This window comes from Ischnura elegans, chromosome 1, assembly GCF_921293095.1.
Source record: "Ischnura elegans chromosome 1, ioIscEleg1.1, whole genome shotgun sequence".
Taxonomy (NCBI): domain Eukaryota; kingdom Metazoa; phylum Arthropoda; class Insecta; order Odonata; family Coenagrionidae; genus Ischnura; species Ischnura elegans.
Genome location: NC_060246.1, coordinates 71559132 through 71578150, shown reverse-complemented (window position 1 = coordinate 71578150; position 19019 = coordinate 71559132). Strand labels below are relative to the sequence as shown.

The 19019-nt window shown below is 36.7% G+C and overlaps 1 protein-coding gene across 1 annotated transcript in view; it reads left to right on the top strand.

The window, feature by feature from the left end:
- LOC124163103 (leucine-rich repeat-containing G-protein coupled receptor 4-like) overlaps nt 1–13877 on the top strand; it is a 58457-nt gene extending 44580 nt beyond the window's left edge. The window contains exons 2-8 of the mRNA XM_046539906.1: nt 5753–5921; nt 7163–7296; nt 10443–10704; nt 10815–11045; nt 11614–11841; nt 11923–12121; nt 12229–13877. Coding sequence (XP_046395862.1) covers nt 5753–5921; nt 7163–7296; nt 10443–10704; nt 10815–11045; nt 11614–11841; nt 11923–12121; nt 12229–12344 — 1339 coding nt within the window. The 3' untranslated portion in view covers nt 12345–13877. The remainder of the gene's footprint in view (nt 1–5752; nt 5922–7162; nt 7297–10442; nt 10705–10814; nt 11046–11613; nt 11842–11922; nt 12122–12228) is intronic.
- Nucleotides 13878–19019: the final 5142 nt, after the last annotated feature.

Genomic DNA, 19019 nt, shown 5'->3' with positions numbered 1-19019 from the left:
CTCTACACATACCAAACATCATGTTCGAACCTCTCGCAAATAACGAGAACTTCATAATTTTATCAGAACCCTTTCCAAATTCGGCTAAAAGCGAAAGATGAAGAATTGTGTATATACTTGCTATACACACAATTCATAGCGACTAAAATTTACAGATACAGCATGAACAAAGAGATAATTCCCCTGATACGTAGGTACATACTGAATTAGTTTAGCTGTAGCTGTGTATGGGGTTATCAAATAAAAATAACAAATAAAATCAAATTCATATATATACGCTCAGTTTTTATCACTCAAAGTCTGATATAAATTATCTCTGCTGTTTTATTTTTTCAAGGGAGTCCTTGAAACGCTTTAAATCGCCTAATGTTGTAATGAAAGCCTTACTATGGCATTAAAATTGACAATTCAGCATATTACTGATTTAAAGTGCGACGTACAAAACTGAGAAGTAGTGAATATTTGATCAATATTTTCGCATAGCCTAAAGGAAATTAACCAGAAAAAATATTTTAAAGTATCAATTGAGTATTACAATTTTCCTTAAATTAATGATAAATATGTGCAAAAGTAAGCTCTGATGAAGGTTTTAAATATACTGAAACGCTGGCTAACAACTTTTTTGCATTATATATATGAACTATACCCGAAGAATTATTTTATCATTATTACAATTTTATAACACGACCACTCAACCGTAAAATCACATAGTAAAATAACTCTAGAATAGTTGAAAACAAATAAACTCGTTCACGATCATTAAACTTTTTTAATTCCTGCGTGACGGACTGAACTGGGAATCATTACCCTCATTGCATAGGAAACTAAATTATTCTAGGATCTGATGCTTTCCCGGTGAATGCTGGTAAGGAAGGCTGCTCAGGTGATCCACCTCGGAGTATCTCCTCCATGGAAGATATGGTGGTCCCTCCTCCCGTCCCGATAGCCATCCTTCATTGAATCTACTCTTTAATGAGACAACAGCTTGACGATATTTGCGACTTTCAGATAAATTTTAATAAAAAAAACAAACAAATATATCTACCGTACCTCGAAATGACAACCGCAGCTCATAACAAGGAAACAAACAGCACGAAGAAAGAAGAAAATTTTATGTTGAAAAAAACTGCGTCTTTAACAAAATTAATGCCTCAATCCAAGGAGCTAAATGGACTGAACAAACAATAATTAAAATGAAAACTTCAAGCATCCAAAAAAACCGAATCATTAGTTCTCTATCTAACGCACAGGGGAAGGACATATTTATGACGCGATCATTCAATTTGGAATGAGAGGAAATCAATCCCAGATAATCCACGACAATAAATCCAAGAAAACACTGTATATTTAAAGAGCGATAATACCTAGAAACTCCAGGAAAAAGAGTTAGAAAAAGTGACAAGAAAAGTGTTCACCACATTGGTATCAGTAACATGTCCCAAAGCGGAAGGGGCCTCCAAGGGTTCGAGGAGATATTTATTATATAATTGGGAGATATGGCTCCTATCAGTCCCTCCTCCAAAAACCCTCTATAAATGGATGCCCTCTTCGACTAAACCTTAACCCGTCTAATTATTTTTTCGCATTTCAATATTATAACGAATTTAACAAAACCTGTAACCTAAAATCAACATTAATACTGATTGTAATGTCCGTCTAAACGAAGTTAGGAAGTAAAAAATATCGATTTCAGACTAAATAAGAATTTATCAAAATGCTAATGCGGAAGAATAAGATAACTGATCAATGATTCTGACAGATTGACTTTCAAACGGGAAGTCATTCAATCACGAACTTGTCCCTTGGCGGTAGGAAGAAGAATATTTCAGAAACCTCAATATCCTCTTTGATAGGGCGCTCAAGGCAAAAAATATATTCAACGCGAGTGTCGGAATTCTTGTCCACACATAGTAGAAAACAATCACTATTATGAGCTAATTCTGTCGTTTTTAATTTATAAACATGGAAAAGATTTTAATGGACATTTTTTGAAATCGAGAAAATTAAAAGGGCAAAATTCCAACCTATACATTTTTGCTTGCGCAACTATCTGGATTGAGAATGGTTGGATAAAAAGTTACATCTCGCACGTATTTCCCAGTTATTATAGACAGTGGCGCCGACTCCATGGGGGCCTGAGGGGGCCCGAGCCCCCTCAAAAATTCGTAGCGGGTGTGAGGAAAAAATGTGTCAGGCTTGTCAATTTTCCCCGGAGTGTCCAGATATCGAGATTCGAGTTATCAGGGTTCTAATGTTGATCAAATGACTCTTCGAAAATGCTTATAAAACTTAAACCTAACTAATTATAAAATTTCCTGGGGCAAGAACCCCGTTTAGGGCCCCACCAATATTTTTTGCAAGTCGGCGTCCCTGATTATAGATGAAACTAGTAAATATTCCAAGTCCGTTTCGAATAAATATTTGTCGGTTGGATAATAAGAAAACGAGCACTGTCCAATAGAATAATCTTAATACTACCACCGGAGTCCAAAAAAACGTCTTAAATACCCACGAGATCACTTAGGAGTAGGATTCATAAATGGCATCCCATGACAATGACCCTAAAATTCAATCAAACCATAGACCGCGAATATCTTTCTGAGGGGGCGGCGCTTTCCTTCGGGCATAGTGGAAAAATGTCTCCACAAGTTTGAAGAGGCGACAACGCCATCAATATTTCACACATCGATTGGAAATGCGTATAGCTTTCGCGAGTCATGCGAACTTTTGACAGGCTGTCTCCGAGTCCACTGCCGTTCGCTCCAGAGCGACAGTTCACCCATGGCTTATCGCGCCGTTTCAAGTTTTCCCACTACTCCGCAATTGATAAGGGGGGCGATGAGTGCGTGCGCAATACGATTCGGGGTCATTTACATAGTGGCCGACGAAATGACTCTCCCGCGATGTATCAACGTCTATTTTTTTTTAATTTTATATGCTGAGCGAATTAAATGCTAACTTTGAAATCCTGACAGCATATAATTTAATCTGTATGAATATTTGTTTGCCTCTAAGTTTTATCATTTTATTTCTCCAGCAATTGCTATCTTAAGCATATTTTAGATTTACATGTTATTTTAAGTATAAAAAAGATTCCATTTATTTATTTTATATTCTGATGGGGCGGGGTCAAGATCAATGAAAGGTTAGGCTATTCAATTTTAAACGAGAACACCAAAGTACTTGTAGAATTTAAGTTTTTCCCGGCGTATGCTCTGCAGGAATAGTTCTCGGGTTTCCCACCGGGTTTAGATTTGGGTCACAGGTCCCAACGTTTTGATGACTAAGTCTGCCATCGTCTTCAGGGGTTATATGTCGAGCCAAGTTCTTGCTGATATTTATACCCTTGAGAGCCGTTTAACAGTGCCCTGATTGGTCTGTTCTCGATCGGTGTGGTTTATAGTGGTTGATGACACCCTTCCAGGAATGCCGACTTCCAAAAAAATATCGGGAAAGAGGGGGGGGGGGGGACAAACCGGGGTTCTTGCCCCGGGAAATTTTAAAAGTAGTGAGTTTTAAGTTTTATAAGCATTTTAGAAGTCATTATGATCAACATTAGAACTCTGATAACTCGCATCTCGATATCTGGACACTCAGGGGAAAATCGACAAGGCCGACATATTTTTTCCTCATACCCATAACAAATTTTTGAGGGGGCTTGGAGTCGGCGCCACCTTTCCACGTAATTCAGAGAAATTTCAGTGTTATAGGGCCATGAAAATACTCCAATGTTAGGGATACAATGTAAAAGTTAGGTGACATCGTATTTAAATTTCATTAGGGCTAAAAAAAACCGTATTGATGACAGTAGTCACTGACCATTGAAATGTTATATGATTTTTTTTTTAATCTTTGATTTTGTTAAGGAGATTTTCTTCTTCTCCATGGTTTCACAATAGAGATACTATGCCATTTCATACCAATATTTTTTCCTTCAAGTCATGTGGAGAACTAAGAGGTTCCCTTTTCCGGAGTACATTTTACATTTAAATTTTAGAGATGAGCATGAAATCTGTCTATTTCACCTTAAACACTCTCCTCCTCACTCAAATTGCGAAAGTATTCCGCCAATTTCCATTCTTTTTTTTATTTTCCACCCTTCCTCATTTGGATGAAATTTGAACTAAGTTAATGTTAAACAAAGTTAAGTTCCTAGTTTCTTGGTATTTTACTTATAAGGGAGCCTCCTTTGTCATTCAAGTTAAGTGAGTGTTTACCACCTCAATACTCCAGAATTCTCAAAACAATTCCTCTAGGTGATAAAAAGAGACTTCATCTAAACGATGATACCTTGATGTACAAACTGTATCATTGTTGCAATTGAACAATATGTGATTGAAGAAATATTTTATAAGCCTCATTAATATCAATTTTATGTATCACTCTTAATTTTAGCGATTAGGCATCAGCAAAGCATCCTTAATTGATGCCAACTTGAAGGAAGCGAATCTTTCATAATAATCACTATTACCTAATTTGAAGGACTGAAAAAATCTCATAACCACATATTGGAGGCATAGGTGACTGATTCGTAATCTGTATACAGCCCAGATTGTGCAAGTGAGGGTAGGGGACAGAGAATCTGGGTGGGCAAGCATTGGCTGGGGAGTGAGACAAGGTTGTCTTTTACCGCTGCTGCTTTTTAACGGATATGCTGAGGAGATGGTAAGGGAAGGGTGGGACGACCTGGAAGCTGTAGTGGAAGTGGGAGGAATGATGTTTAAATAGGTAAGGTTCGCGGATGATCAGGCACTCATCAGCCAGTCAGAAAGGGGACTGCAGGCTCTAGTGGATGCGTTAGACAAGCAGTGCGAGGAGTATGGGATGAGGATTAATCACAAGAATACCAAGGTAATGGGGTTTTGTAAACCTTTTGTGAGCGAGGAATGTGAGACTTAAGATAAAAGTAGGTGGGGAGAAGTTTGAGCAGGTATAGCAATTCAACTATTAGGGTAGCACATTAGAGGAAAACAGATACAGTAGTAAGGACATCACGAAGAGAATTGCACTAGCAAAGGAGGCGTTCATGAACAGTAAGGAGCTTCTGAGAGGATTGTTATGTAAGAGTTCAAAGAAAAGGTTGGTGAAGAGTTTGATCTGGAGTGTAGCTCTCTACGTTGCGGAAACGTGGAAACTGAGGGAAGAAGACGAGATAAGATTGGAGGCATTCGAGATGTGGGTATGGAGAAGAATGGAGAGGGTGAAATGGACGGAGAGGAAAAGGAACGACGAAGTGCTGGACATGGTGGATGAGGAGAGGCAACTTTAGATGAGGTACGGAGGAGACAGAAGGTTTGGATGGAGGGAGTACTTAGCAAGGAGGGGATGTTGGAAACGGTGTTCTAGGGTAGAATGTTAGGTAAACGAAGGGGGGGAAGGAAGAGAATAGGATTGAAAGGGAGTAGGCCTTACAGTGAATTGAAGAGGGCAGTGCTGGAATGAAATGGAGGCTCTCACATCACTTCTTTAGCACTCCATGGAAACCTCCTCCAATCGGTAGAACACTATAATAATAATCCCATTTTCTAAAACAATACAGAATCTAGCTATCTTCAATTTTTGCTTCCACAAATGCACCATTTTTAAAAACATATTTCAGTCTTTACTGATAGTTATTATTTCAGAGTTGAGATATTGCTTTAAAAAAACTGTAAGTTACAGATATTAATGAATGAGATATTACTCTACTTTCCTTAAGTCATTTCAATTTCCAATATTATCAGTGTTTTTACAGTTTTCATTCTTTTCCCAGGAGGATAGGTGATGATACGTTTGCTGGAATGTCAGGATTAAGGTTTCTCAGCTTGGCTGACAACCAGCTCACAGAGGTCCCAAAGAAGGCTTTGAACTACATGCCACATCTTGTGACCCTTGACCTTGGGTGGTGTCGACTGACTTCTATATCACAAACAGATTTTGAGGTATGAAAATTGCAAGACAATTCACAAAATAAATTAAAAATTATTACCAGAAAGTCAGTTTCGTGCACAAGAATTCCAGTTCTCATGCTAACTTAAAATTCCAAGGGCTAATAGCATAAGAAAAATTTTTATAGGAAGCCCAACAAAAAATTAAAATTACCTTCGGTTTACCAGCAGGTTCCATGTACCATTGTTATTGAAATGACACATCAAAAGATTATGCATAACTACCATAACATGCTAACTACCAAAACAAGGTTAAATAATCTTAGTTATTAAATCAAAATAATGGGACAATAGAGATCATATTATGGTCACCATATTTTCCCAATAATAAGATTCATGAGTATATTATCGAAGGTTTTTATTTGCTTCACTTTTGGCCACAAAAGGCATTCCAAGTCAATGGCTTACTAATGAAGATAATAATCACCAAGAACAGTTGGAAAATCTAATATAAAAATGACAAATATTTTAAAAAAATTGTGACAATTTCAATATAAAGTTTTCAAGAACTCAAGGGACACAACATTGTCAAAAATTAATTTTCAGTTGCCTTATAGAGTGAATGGGAATGTGTATATTATATAAAAAAATTAACAAGTGTACTTCATATCATAAAAATTATAATTAAAAATACGGAATGATTTTATAGTAATTTCTTACTAAAGAAGGTCTTATAGCCCTGAAAATACAGTTGTCAAGTTAAATATATAAAAAAAACATTAAGTAATTGAAAGTACATTTCTATAACTTATCTGAAAGACTTCATTGTTAAGCCAGCAATGTAAGCCATAGTATGTATTCATTTGATTGCCATCAAGGGCAGAAATCTTGCAGTTTTCTGGTAAACTTGTCTCTGCAACAAGGAAAGGCATATTTGAGAGAAATATTCTTAATTTTTGAAATATATAACTTTCTGCTTCAGCCATTACGAATTTCAGTTTAATGTTAATAGATGAGAGAAAAATCAGATTAGCAAAATTAATTCAGTTTGTATGATACCTTCTTGAATATTAAACCTAAAATTTTTTATTATTGTGTCTACATATATACGCTTTCATATTCTTTATACGGAAAGCACTTGGCTGACAATTAAATTTATTGCATGATAATGTTCTTTGAATTTGGAATTCATGGTCAAGGGGAAGTTTAATTTCAATCTGTAAATAGCATTTTCAGTGTTTAAAGTTAATGTTAAAAGACAGTGCTTCATTTTAACTTACATTAACATTCTTCAGGGTCTACCAGAACTCCAATTCTTATTTCTTGGAGGAAACTCTATATCAAGCATAGAGCAAGGATCGCTACCAAGAGGTCTGCAAACTCTGTACATTGGCAAAAATCAGATATCAGACTTAAATGGATCCATTAGGTAAGTTGTAAAAAGGTACCTCATGACAATCAAATTGCTTTATTGTGCTTAACTCAGCGACAAAGCCTCTAATACAAATATTTAGTAAACAATTAGTCATTATGACAAACATAATATGTAGTCATTATGACAAACAAAATTACTTTAAAGACAAATGGGATGTATACTTTCACCCCCATAAAAATAACATCAAATTATTACGATACCATTACTTCAAAGAATTAACTTCATCTATAAGTGGTCCACCCAAATCCCTTGGACATCAGCATAGCATGCCTAAATTTTAGTCATTCGTGATTTTGAAATGTGAATGGTAGGGACACGAATATTACGAAAGAGGTTCCTCAATTCGGGCTCTAAATGTGTTGTCACACAATGTGCATTTAAGTGGGTTTAAAAAAGTCGCCACTCCAAAATCCGATTAAAATATGGTAACAGAAATCAGCCTTCTATAGGATGGAATTGGGCCTCCTCTATGCTGTCCCCTTGGATAGAGACTGAAAATATTGCTTTAGCCATATAAATATTAAGAAGTACATACTCCAAGTCTTTAACTATACTAGTATTTGAATGATTTGACTTCTCAATGCCTTTCATTGTGATGAATGACTAAAGGGTATAAAGGGTAACATGAAATTTAGATGCAGATTGAAATTGGCACATTTTTTGGAATTTCTCAGACAGTGGAACAAACACCATCCGGATTAATAGAATCAGAGGGAAAAAAATAAGATTTAAGGAACAAATTTTAGACAAACTATAGCAATATAAAGCTGTAACTAATAATTACTGACAATTCTGATATGAAATTAGTCACGTAAATAAAAAATAATTACAAAGTTTTTACCAAGACAAATTTACCTTCCCCAGATAACTTACATAGGATACCTACAACTCAAATAAATTGAATGAAGAACTCAAATTATACTCATGGTGCTACTTTTAAGAAAAAAATCCATTTAAATCATTCTACAATAACTCTACCTATGCACCACGATGATGATTGGAAGTACAGCTCAATGACAATCATGATCATTATGATTCAATGGAAGAAACAATAAAAATATGCAGTATAATCATTACAAAACTAAATGAAAGGGTGATATGATGAAGTCAGCTAAATTACTGACCAAGGGAAGGCTCAACAGAGCAAAACTTGTTTTATTCATGCCTTCACTGCCCACCACCTCAACTCTAATCTCTCTCTATTATGCAAAAATATACCCTCACCAAACCTATGACATCATCTTTTGGAGTACTGCTACCTGCTGTCACAAAGTTTTCTCTAAGCGGAAACATGCAGTGAAAGCTATGGCCAGATTTTCCATGAAAACACCTGGCTTATCTCTACGTAATGACCTGAAGATTCTAACATTCCTAATACTGTACATGCTTAAGTAATTAATTAATTGTGCCTCCAAACCAAAAAATAGTTCTCTTCCTAATCAAGCAAGCAGAACGACTGATAATGTTCACCTGAAATTAGGAATGGCGATAGAAACTAAACGAAAGTCAAAACCAGTAAAATTTCAATACTTTCGTTCCTGGGAGTGTAATGTAGATATGAAATGAAATGGATTTAAACCCGAGGAGCTAAACTCCGGGTCAAAACGAAATTGGAGTCAAAACTACTTTGGGTCAAAACTAAAATAAAGCTCTACGACCCAGATAATGTTTTGCACTGAAGGGACCATGGGCTTCACCTTTGACCAGTTTAGTTTCCACCTGTATCATTTAAGAATACTTTGAAAAAATATTTACTGAGCAACAACTACTATAGCCTGAAGGTTGCTTCACAATCTCACACACCGAGTACGAAGTGTGGTTGAATCAAATAGAGGTTCGGCCTATCACCATTAGATGTATGGGGAACTCATATTTTTACCGCTAACAGGGGAGCGGTGAACGCAAACTGGCCATTCGATTTTTAAGCTCAATGTTTTAACCTCTCTACTTTCCGTCATGAAATGGGTCCAAACCATTCCCTCTTTTCCCCTCCAGTCAACTTCTGGGATAAAACTGAACTATGAGCAGCCGAGTTTCGATTAATTTCGTTTCTTACCCGGGAGTAAAGTTTCATCCCAGGTTGAAATTAAACTCTTTGGTGATTTTAATTTTGCGAAGGAACGAAACTAAACCTAGGCCTTGTATTTTCATTTCCCTCAGGGTCAAAATGAAATATTTTCATTTCGTTTCACTTGCCATCCCTGCCTGAAACACTACCACTGCACTTTCTGCCAAAAAGGACCCTTAATCTCCCTACCCAAAATCTACAACAAATTACCACATAATATCAAATGTCTTCCACCTGTATCATTTAAGAATACTTTGAAAAAATATTTACTAAGCAACAACTACTATAGCCTGAAGGTTTGATGTTGGGCTCTGAGTAATGCTAGTCCATCAGCTACTAAAAATTGTAACTATTCCTGAGCTTCATTTATTACAATTATCATTGTTTATTTTTATTTTTTTCACGACTTCCATTGTCACCTGTACATGTGATCTCTTGGAACAATAAATATTATTATTTTTACCCAACATGACATTTTCAACTTCAATAACATTATCATATAAATATTCAAGTTACATTCTCAATAGCCTGTTCCTATTAAGACTTTCAATGCCAAACCTTTAGGATAGCCATTTACTGGCAGACTCGGTGGTTTGGCTTATTTTCAAAAGTTTTAACATCAATTTTTTTATGCTTCGGACATTTTTCTAGCATCATTGGTAGATAGGTTAAGTCATTACCTACCACAACAAGGTTTATGGGCTCGAGTCCTATCATGGAAGGTAGTTTTCATCCATTTTAGTCATCACTCATCGTTATCTATTGCAATCTCAACCAACTTCATGTAGTCTAATGGGAAACAAAGATAGAACAAAGCAATTTCAAAAGTCGTTATTACATAAATAGACATGCTTTTAGGGAATTATAGACAGGGAAATATGTTTCAGACCTAGTATTTACCATAATCAGGTTTTAACTAATGGTCCATCAACAATAACTGACCAAAGCTCAGGCCTAGTATGGGAAGTGCTAGTGAGGATTTGATTAAAAAATTTCTAAAACAAATTATACCTGTAAAACATATTAAGTTAAAATGCACAGATAAAATTATGGAATATTAATTACTTTCCAGATCCCTTACCAATTTAAGGTGGCTCTTCATGAATGAAAACAATCTAACAACACTTGAAAACCAAATGCCACCAGAAGGACCGTATCTCTTTTTACTTCACATGAGTGGTAATCAGCTGACTAAGCTGCCAGTGGAACTAAACTCATACCCTGGACTACAGTCACTCTTCCTACAGAACAACAAGTTAAAATCACTTGATGGTACAATCAAGCACCTAAAAAAATTACAGCGTCTGCATCTTACGGACAACCTACTTGAAACTGTAAGGATTTTCAAAAGCATACTTGATGCTAAAATGCATTTTCAACATTCTTGCCCTTATTGATAAACATAACTTGTAAAATGCATAGCTGATAATATCATTTTTTGCAGATTTCCAGCGATAACTTTGCAGAGTTGGAATCTCTGCAGCATCTTGAAGCAGGATTCAATCGACTGACATCCCTCAATAGTTCATTGCAATCGTTGCACTCGCTGTCCACACTGAATCTAACCCACAATCTACTGACTGAATTTTCACTGCAAGAAATCAAGGGGCTAAAAAAACTTCATACAGTTGACTTATCACACAATTTAATCAAGAAACTTGATGGTAAAATTGAGGTAAGGAATCTAAAAATTGGTGCCTTCATCAAAAAAAGTTGAAATTAAGGTTAAATAGTTATATTGACAACTCCTTAAATATAGCAACAATTGAACCATAGGAAATTTATTTAACTTGAGCATGAAGTAAGTTCAAGAAAAGCCAGAACCGTGTGTAAATGAACACACTAACAGCTTTAGAACCATTAATCACCACCACTTCAGTATGTACCAACCAATTTAACCGATTAAAAGTTTCACAGAAGAATTACTTAGAAATGTATTTACTGGAAAAAAACAATCATTTGATGACAAGCAAAACAATTTTCATTGGTCTACGTATTGCCAATAACAATTTAACTTGACATACACGCCAATTGATCGGCCATTAAAAACAGTAACTATGAAAACCTAGTATTGACAGGAGTAAATTCAGAGTATGAGCAAATTCTCCATAACATTGCTAGCAAAATGTAAATGAGTTAAGGATAGATTTTAATGGCATTTCCTCAAGTAAATATCAATATAACCCTACATCATTGAGCAGAACAAGTGAAAAAATAAATTATCTCCTTTCCTTCCATAAAAGTTTCAAAATCATGTGGAAACACACACCAGAGTTCTGGAACTACGCTTGGAATATAATCAGCTGGAGGAATTAGGGGGAGTTCTTGGTGGTCTTTCAACGCTTCAAAAACTGAATCTTTCACATAATCTCCTCCAAAAGATTGCACCAGATGACCTCATAAATCTAGATGATTTGAAGATCCTAGACATTTCTCACAATAAACTAACAACCCTTGAAGAAACTTCCAAGGTGAGATAACCACTGAAAGTATACATGATTTGCAAAATTTTTGATGCCTCATGTTTTTCACTATAAATATTCCTTTATTAGACGGAACTTCCAAAATTAGAAGAACTCATTGCAAACAATAACCTTTTGACAACGGTTGGTCCAGATTTCTATGGCCTTCCACGCATTTGCAAAGCTAACTTGCAGTACAACTTAATTACCACCATTGGGATTGAGCTGACAGCAAAAACTCGATGTAAACTACATGATGTTGCTGGAATACTTAGGGTTCATTTTGAAGGTAAGTACCCACTTAAGCACACATCTCTCTCACCCTGAGCAATTACTTCTCAGTGATGCCAGTACCTGATTATTCATCAATAGTAACATATACTTATTTATTTACAGGAAATCCATTGGTCTGCACAGACGAGTTAATGTCAGCGGTGACTGCAATTGAAGAAAACCACACAAAACTCTATGGTGTTCCGAGGTGCTTCAATAGTACAATTTCACCTGAGTAGTTAGAAGGGAAGAATCTTCAGTGACACTGATTAGCTAGCAACCAACTTGTGATGGTGTCTCTCTTATGCTGGATTGTCAAACAAATGATGCATTGTTTCACAATACAGCAAAAAGAATGACTATGAATTTAGTTTACTCAAGTGACTCCCTGATGCAACCACACCAAATTGCTTAGGAGATAAAAGCCATCATCTCGTTACTAAGGCAAGAGCATCGAACAGCAAATGAGAGTAAAGGTGTGAAAAATGCTTATTTTCATTGGGATAGAAATTGGTAGCAAAGTATACCAACCACACCATTGAAATGACAGTGCTAATGAGATCATAGAAGTATGATACGATCCAGCAAAAACTTGGAAGATGACAGGTGACAGTGAAAGTTCAAGGATGGAGGATTGGATATTTCTTACCATTTTATCTGAACTGTCAAAATGAATACAGGGTAATTTACCAAAAACATGAGATACCGTGTGTAAAATTTGATAATTAATAATAAGGGAATCAGATTCCTTCCTTGTATTAGACTAAAACGCCACCAGCCACTCAGTATTTCCACTCAGGGCCTTCTACAGTGGTTTGAGATTATGGTGGCTCATGCAAAATATTTATGATTCTATGGATTGATAACCCCCAAGACAGTAAAAGAGCAAATCATTATTAAACACTTTCATGCAATTAATTAATACTTACAAAAAATACCAACAATAATGGAAATATAAATGCTGGGAAAAGTCATTGACAAATTAACCAAGCTGATTTTATTCTTAGCTTTAAAATAGAATACTTTCTTATATGATGCTTGTTTTTTATTTAATCTTTGAGTTTATACTAAAAAAAAAGAGGTAGATAATTTTGCCATATTAGGAAAGGAGCTTGGAGCCATAATATACTGTAAATAGTTTTTTAGTGTAGCAGATAAGACATTGTTTCATAATTTTTTTGGCACTGTTTCATATTGAAAATGTCACATATTTAGCTGAAAGATGTCCCTTTTTTTCCACTGGAAAACAATAAGAAATTCCAAATTGACTCAATATTTAGAGCTGTACTTTGAAAAAGTTGTGGGAAAAATAATCCCAGATATTAGCTCTTAAGTTAATATATTTGTTATGTAATGTATTTGTACTAGAATTGTTAAGTTACTTATTGCAGGTATTTTAACACTGTGCATGTATCAAGAACTGAAACAGATAACTTAATACATTAAGCTAGAGATTCATATATTTATGTACATAGATAATTCACTTCCCATTACTATTTAAATTTAAAATTATTATAGGTTTTTTTTTATAGAAAACATAGAGAAATTTTATAAAGATCATGTGAAAATATTCTCAGAGATTTGAGTTTCTTCATTAGTGATAATGTCAAAGATGAGACTTGTTAAATATTTACTTTGAAGATGAATTCTGAGTGTAAAATTCCTTGTATGTAATTCCACAGAGGACTGCAACCTTACAGTTCAGTTTTGATTACCTATATTTATTTAAAAATGATAAAGTCAAATAAATATAAGGAATCTTTTCATAAAAAGAACCACTGTCCAGTGGGAGGCTATTATTACTATTTTAAGAGAATGGAGGAGATTACAATTTGATCAATAAAATATGCAAATTACAAAAATAAAGATGTACACATTTAAGTAAATGTTATACAGAATTTGGAGTAATTTACCAATACAAGTACAGCAGACTCCCGATTATCCGGCTGCGGTTTCTCCAGGTTGCGGATTATCCGTGCTTGATTTTCACTCTTGCTGAAATTTTTCCGCGATCCTTATTAAAAATAAAATAGGACGCAAAATCATCGGAATTACTGCATTAATGCTAGGATACACTGCACTCATCATTTCATTCAGAATCCCCTTTGTAAAACGGAAGCAATCGCGTGCTATCTGCATTCAGGGGAGCACCGTGTGCGAAAAATCCACAGAGAAAAAATCATTCGCCTTGACCGGGATTCGAACCCGGATCCCTCGAATTCCGGCCGAGTGCTTTAGCCAGTTAAGCTACCGAGGCGTCATTCTTCCCTGTGGAAATTTGTGGACTATACCGGACAAGGTGGTATGGACTGCTGAGCATATTATGCGACGAGCAGTCCAAATCGTGCGCACGGCGCCACAGCCGGAGAGTAAAGTCCGAACTTTGAACACATATAGGTGTTCTCTCTTTGACGAATTTAAGTATACCGGGACTAGCCACGGTGATAACTTTTACGGGAGTCACCCGCACAGGGAAGAATGACGCCTCGGTAGCTTAACTGGCTAAAGCACTCGGCCGGAATTCGAGGGATCCGGGTTCGAATCCCGGTCAAGGCGAATGATTTTTTCTCTGTGGATTTTTCGCACAATTGTGCATTGCGGGTGACTCCCGTAAAAGTTATCACCGTGGCTAGTCCCGGTATACTTAAATTCGGAGCACCGTATTCCTGTTTTCCAAGTCTTGCAGTGCACGATCGTGCTCCGTGATTACGGATACACGTCCCACAGCAGTTGTAACCTGGGCAACTTGTGCGAGACGGGACTACGTGGCATGGTGCCTGACGGTGTAGTTACCGACATCGAGCAGTGGTTTTGAAGCATTTGTGCAAACCACTTTTCTGTATCCCTGATCACACCGCCACGGATGTGTGATTTTCGAAACTAGGCCTTGCATGGAGCATTAATAACACGAGTACAATCATGTTATCACCGCTAAAAGGATTGCGAATGGGCGAAGAAAGCTCTCATAGAGTCCGGGAAGCACTCTAAAATAACAGAATAACTACGTAAATAATAATATAATGTTTGTTTTAGGTAAATTATTTATATTGCAAGGCATTTTAAGTGAAAGTTTGGGTTATCCATGTTTTCTGATTATTCGTGCCGTCTCTCTCCATCATTAGCCCTGATAATTGAGAGTGTACTGTATATCAAAGAAATAAGTCCATAATATGAATGTACCATCTTGGCAACATATCATTCTGCAATCACGAAAGTTTGAGATTAATACCTTTTGACGCCAAAAAGCATAGCAGTAGACAAAAAAAGAGAGGTGAATTGGCCACTATAACCAGGAAAAGAATAATCAAAGAATATTAGGACTTGAGAGATTAGGAGAAGCAAGTAAAATCTTTGTTGGCTGGCAATCTAGGTAGATACAAGAAAGAAGTTGCCACCTTAAGGAATAAAAAAGCTGTTTTTAAGATATAAGAAATTCATTGGCAATGAAGAAGGGAGAATTTAGCAACAGCTTCAGCATGCTTATAACCACAGGCACAAAATGGATGAAAATATATTGTCTAAGTAAAATTCCTTCTTAGCAAATACTCTAAGTCTATACTATTATCCCCCAACAAACTATTACTGCTGATAAGTTTTGAGCATCTGCTCTTGAAATTGGGATTCACTGTTCAGACTAAACTGACAAGTGAATAAATACTTGATTTCCACCATTATTTAACTGACGGATCTAGCTTAGCCTTAAATCCTTTCCTTGTAAACTTTAATTCCAAACCCCACCTTTCCCAGCATTAATCTAAATACACTTCTTCTACGGCATTCTCCAAATGAAGGCTTGGTAGCTTTAGGTAGTCGTGACAAATGACAACAGTAGCTATATTGGAATCTCAAAGACATTAACTAATCTTAACCCTTTCACTGCTGTGAACGTACCTAGTACATTTGCACGGCAGACTGCTGTGAACGTACTTTTTCTTCCTCCCTGCCATGCTCTTTCGCAAAAGCACTTCGAAGGGTCCCTAATCCAGCACCCTTTCCTTGATGAGCTCAACCACACAGGACCGTCTCATCGACCCTACCAACAGGGAGCCTCCCTCCCCAAAAGTGACCGCTCTGACTGCAATTTGAAAATCAACCAATCAATCCGATCATCAAAAAATGATTGTTTTCGTCGCACTCCTGCCAATCAAGCAATCAAGTACGTCTTTGCACCGTGTTTCTGCGATGAAAAATAACGATTTTGTTAACTTTGCTAAAAACATGGCTGTGGACCACCGGAAAATGGCCATTTTAGCAAAGTTAACAAATCATTATTTATCATCGCAGAAAAATGGTTCAAAGACGTACTTGATTGGCAGGAGCCCAATGCAAACAATCGTTTTTTGATGATCAGATTGATTGGTTGATTTTCAAATTGCAGTCAGAGCGGTCACTTTTGGGAAGGGAGGGAGCTAGTAGGGTCGATGAGACGGTCCTGCGTGGATGAGCTCGTCAAGGATAGGGTCCTGGATTAGCAACCCTTTGGAGGGTGTACCACGCCCATTATTGAAGTACCTGCTCCATGGGCCCACGAAACGCATTTTCACCTTTTCGCTGCATGTGAGGAGAAGGTTTTCGGAGATTGAACAGCAGCAATAGGGTTAGCAGGGAAATATGAAGTAACATTTGATTTTCTCAGGACCTCACGTAAACGGATAGGGGAGTATAAAATATGAAGACTACAAATAACACAGAAATTATATAAATGAGCGTGATGCGCCCGCTCCCAGCGGGCTTCCCTTGCTCTATTCAATGCAGGTAAACAGAGGGAATGGCACGTTTCTAATTTTAAAATGTAGAAAAAAAAGGCAGAGTCTTATGTATAAATTTAATTGGAATGTTCATGTACAAATTGAGGTCAGAGGACCTCTTTAAACACAACAATGGAAGTAATTACACTATCCTCTGTTAAACGCACATGATGGCTCATACTTACGTATCAACAGGAGGCTTGAATGTGGAATCAGCCGCATTTTGATAAAAGTTATTTAAAGAATGTGAGATATTGTTGCAAATGAACTAATGTATCAGTTTGTACGCCGTTAACCTCAGGAATATTTACAGCTTTTTTTTATTATTTAAAAACCAAATTTAGGAAACAATAGCAATATTTAGGACGTAAGATATGCCGTCGCATGTTCTCTGATAAATTCTGTGCATTTTGGTGCCTCATTTGTTGAGCTTGGTTGCGTATAACTTGAGAAAAAGGTATCTATACAGCAAAAATAATATAGAAGATTTGAAGGACGCATTCAAAATAGGATTTGGGCAAATGGCAGATGACAGAGGAGAAAACTGAAAAGTAAGTACATACATACTTTAAAGGCAAAGGTGAAAATTGATCTAATATACAGCAGACTCCCAATTATCCAGCTGCGGTATATCCGTGCTGCAGATTAACCGTTCATGATTTTCACTCTCGCTAAATATTTTCCACAATCTTTATAACAAAATAAAATCGGACGCAAAATCATCGGAATTACTGCATTAATGGTAATGTACACCGGAATTATTATTTACGTTAGAATCCCCTTCATAAAACAGAAGCGATTGCACGACAGCTGTATTCACGGGAGCACCGTGTTCCTGTTTTCCAAGCCTCGCAGTGCGCCATTGCGCTCCATGATCATGGATACACGTCCCACAGCACTTGCAAGCCGGGCAACTTGTGCAAGACAAAACTACATGGCGTTGTGCCTCACAGTGTAATTTCCGACACTGAGCAGTGGTTTTGAAGCATTTGTGCAACCACTTTACTGTATCCGTGCCACAGCCACGGGTGTGTGGTTTTCGAAACTAGGCCTTACTTGGAGCATTAATTATATGAGTACAACCATGTTATCACCGCTAAAAAGATTGCGAATGGGCGAAGAAAGCTCTCATAGAGTCCGGGAAGCACTCTAAAATAACAGAATAACTGCGTAAATAATAATATATCGTTTTTTCTACGTAAATCACGAACATTACTAGACATTAAAGTGAAAATTTGGGTTATCTGTGTTTTCCGATCATTTGTGCCATATCTCCCCATAATTAGCCCGGATAATCGGGAATGTTCTGTATATGTATTATCATGCATGCTTCATGAATCTGAGACGTTCAAAAGACTTCATCAGACAGAGCACAATACGAAGAGGTTCTCTTCATTCCTCTGAAGAAGGCATTCAGGGGAAAAAACTGGAGATCTATATTGGATTGTGAAATAGATACACCCTGGACAGATGAATCTTGAATTTTCATGCATTGTTCCACATTTTTGACAACCTGTTAACTAAAAAAAAATACTTTTCACATTCTTTTGTATTATAATCCTTTTTAATCCTCTACCACAGTATTTACCCATCCCCAATTTTTACACAATATGCCATATCCACTTGTACTCATTCCTATGTATAAGCTTTTTCCTATCATCACCCACATACCAAGGACTGGGTGAAGTTCATGGGGATAAGTAAGAAAATAGGCATAAATTGGAAGAATACGTAATCATAATGGTCAGCCTGCAAAAGTGAGAGTTGCCAACGGTGAATCAGGGTGGGAAAGCAATGGCCGAGGTATGTCACAAGGCTATCCTCTTTGCTTCCTTACTTCTTAACCTGTATGTAGAGGAGATGGCAAGGAAGGCGTGAGATGAGTTAAGAGGTAGGAGTTGGAGTGGTAGGAACAACGTTTAAAAAAGTGAGGTTTGTGGGCAATCAGACATTGATTATCCAGGCAGAGTGAGGGATGCAGGCTCTAGTGGATTCCACACTAGAAAAGAGTCTGAAGGGAAAAATAAGGGTGTTCAAAAAATATACCACACTCTTTCTGAGGAGATTAGAATACAGGGTCCAACTTGAAACTGAGTATTTTTTATAAGGAATTGGGTCTTTCAAGATGTAGCATAAAAATATGGATAATTAATAGAAGACTCGATG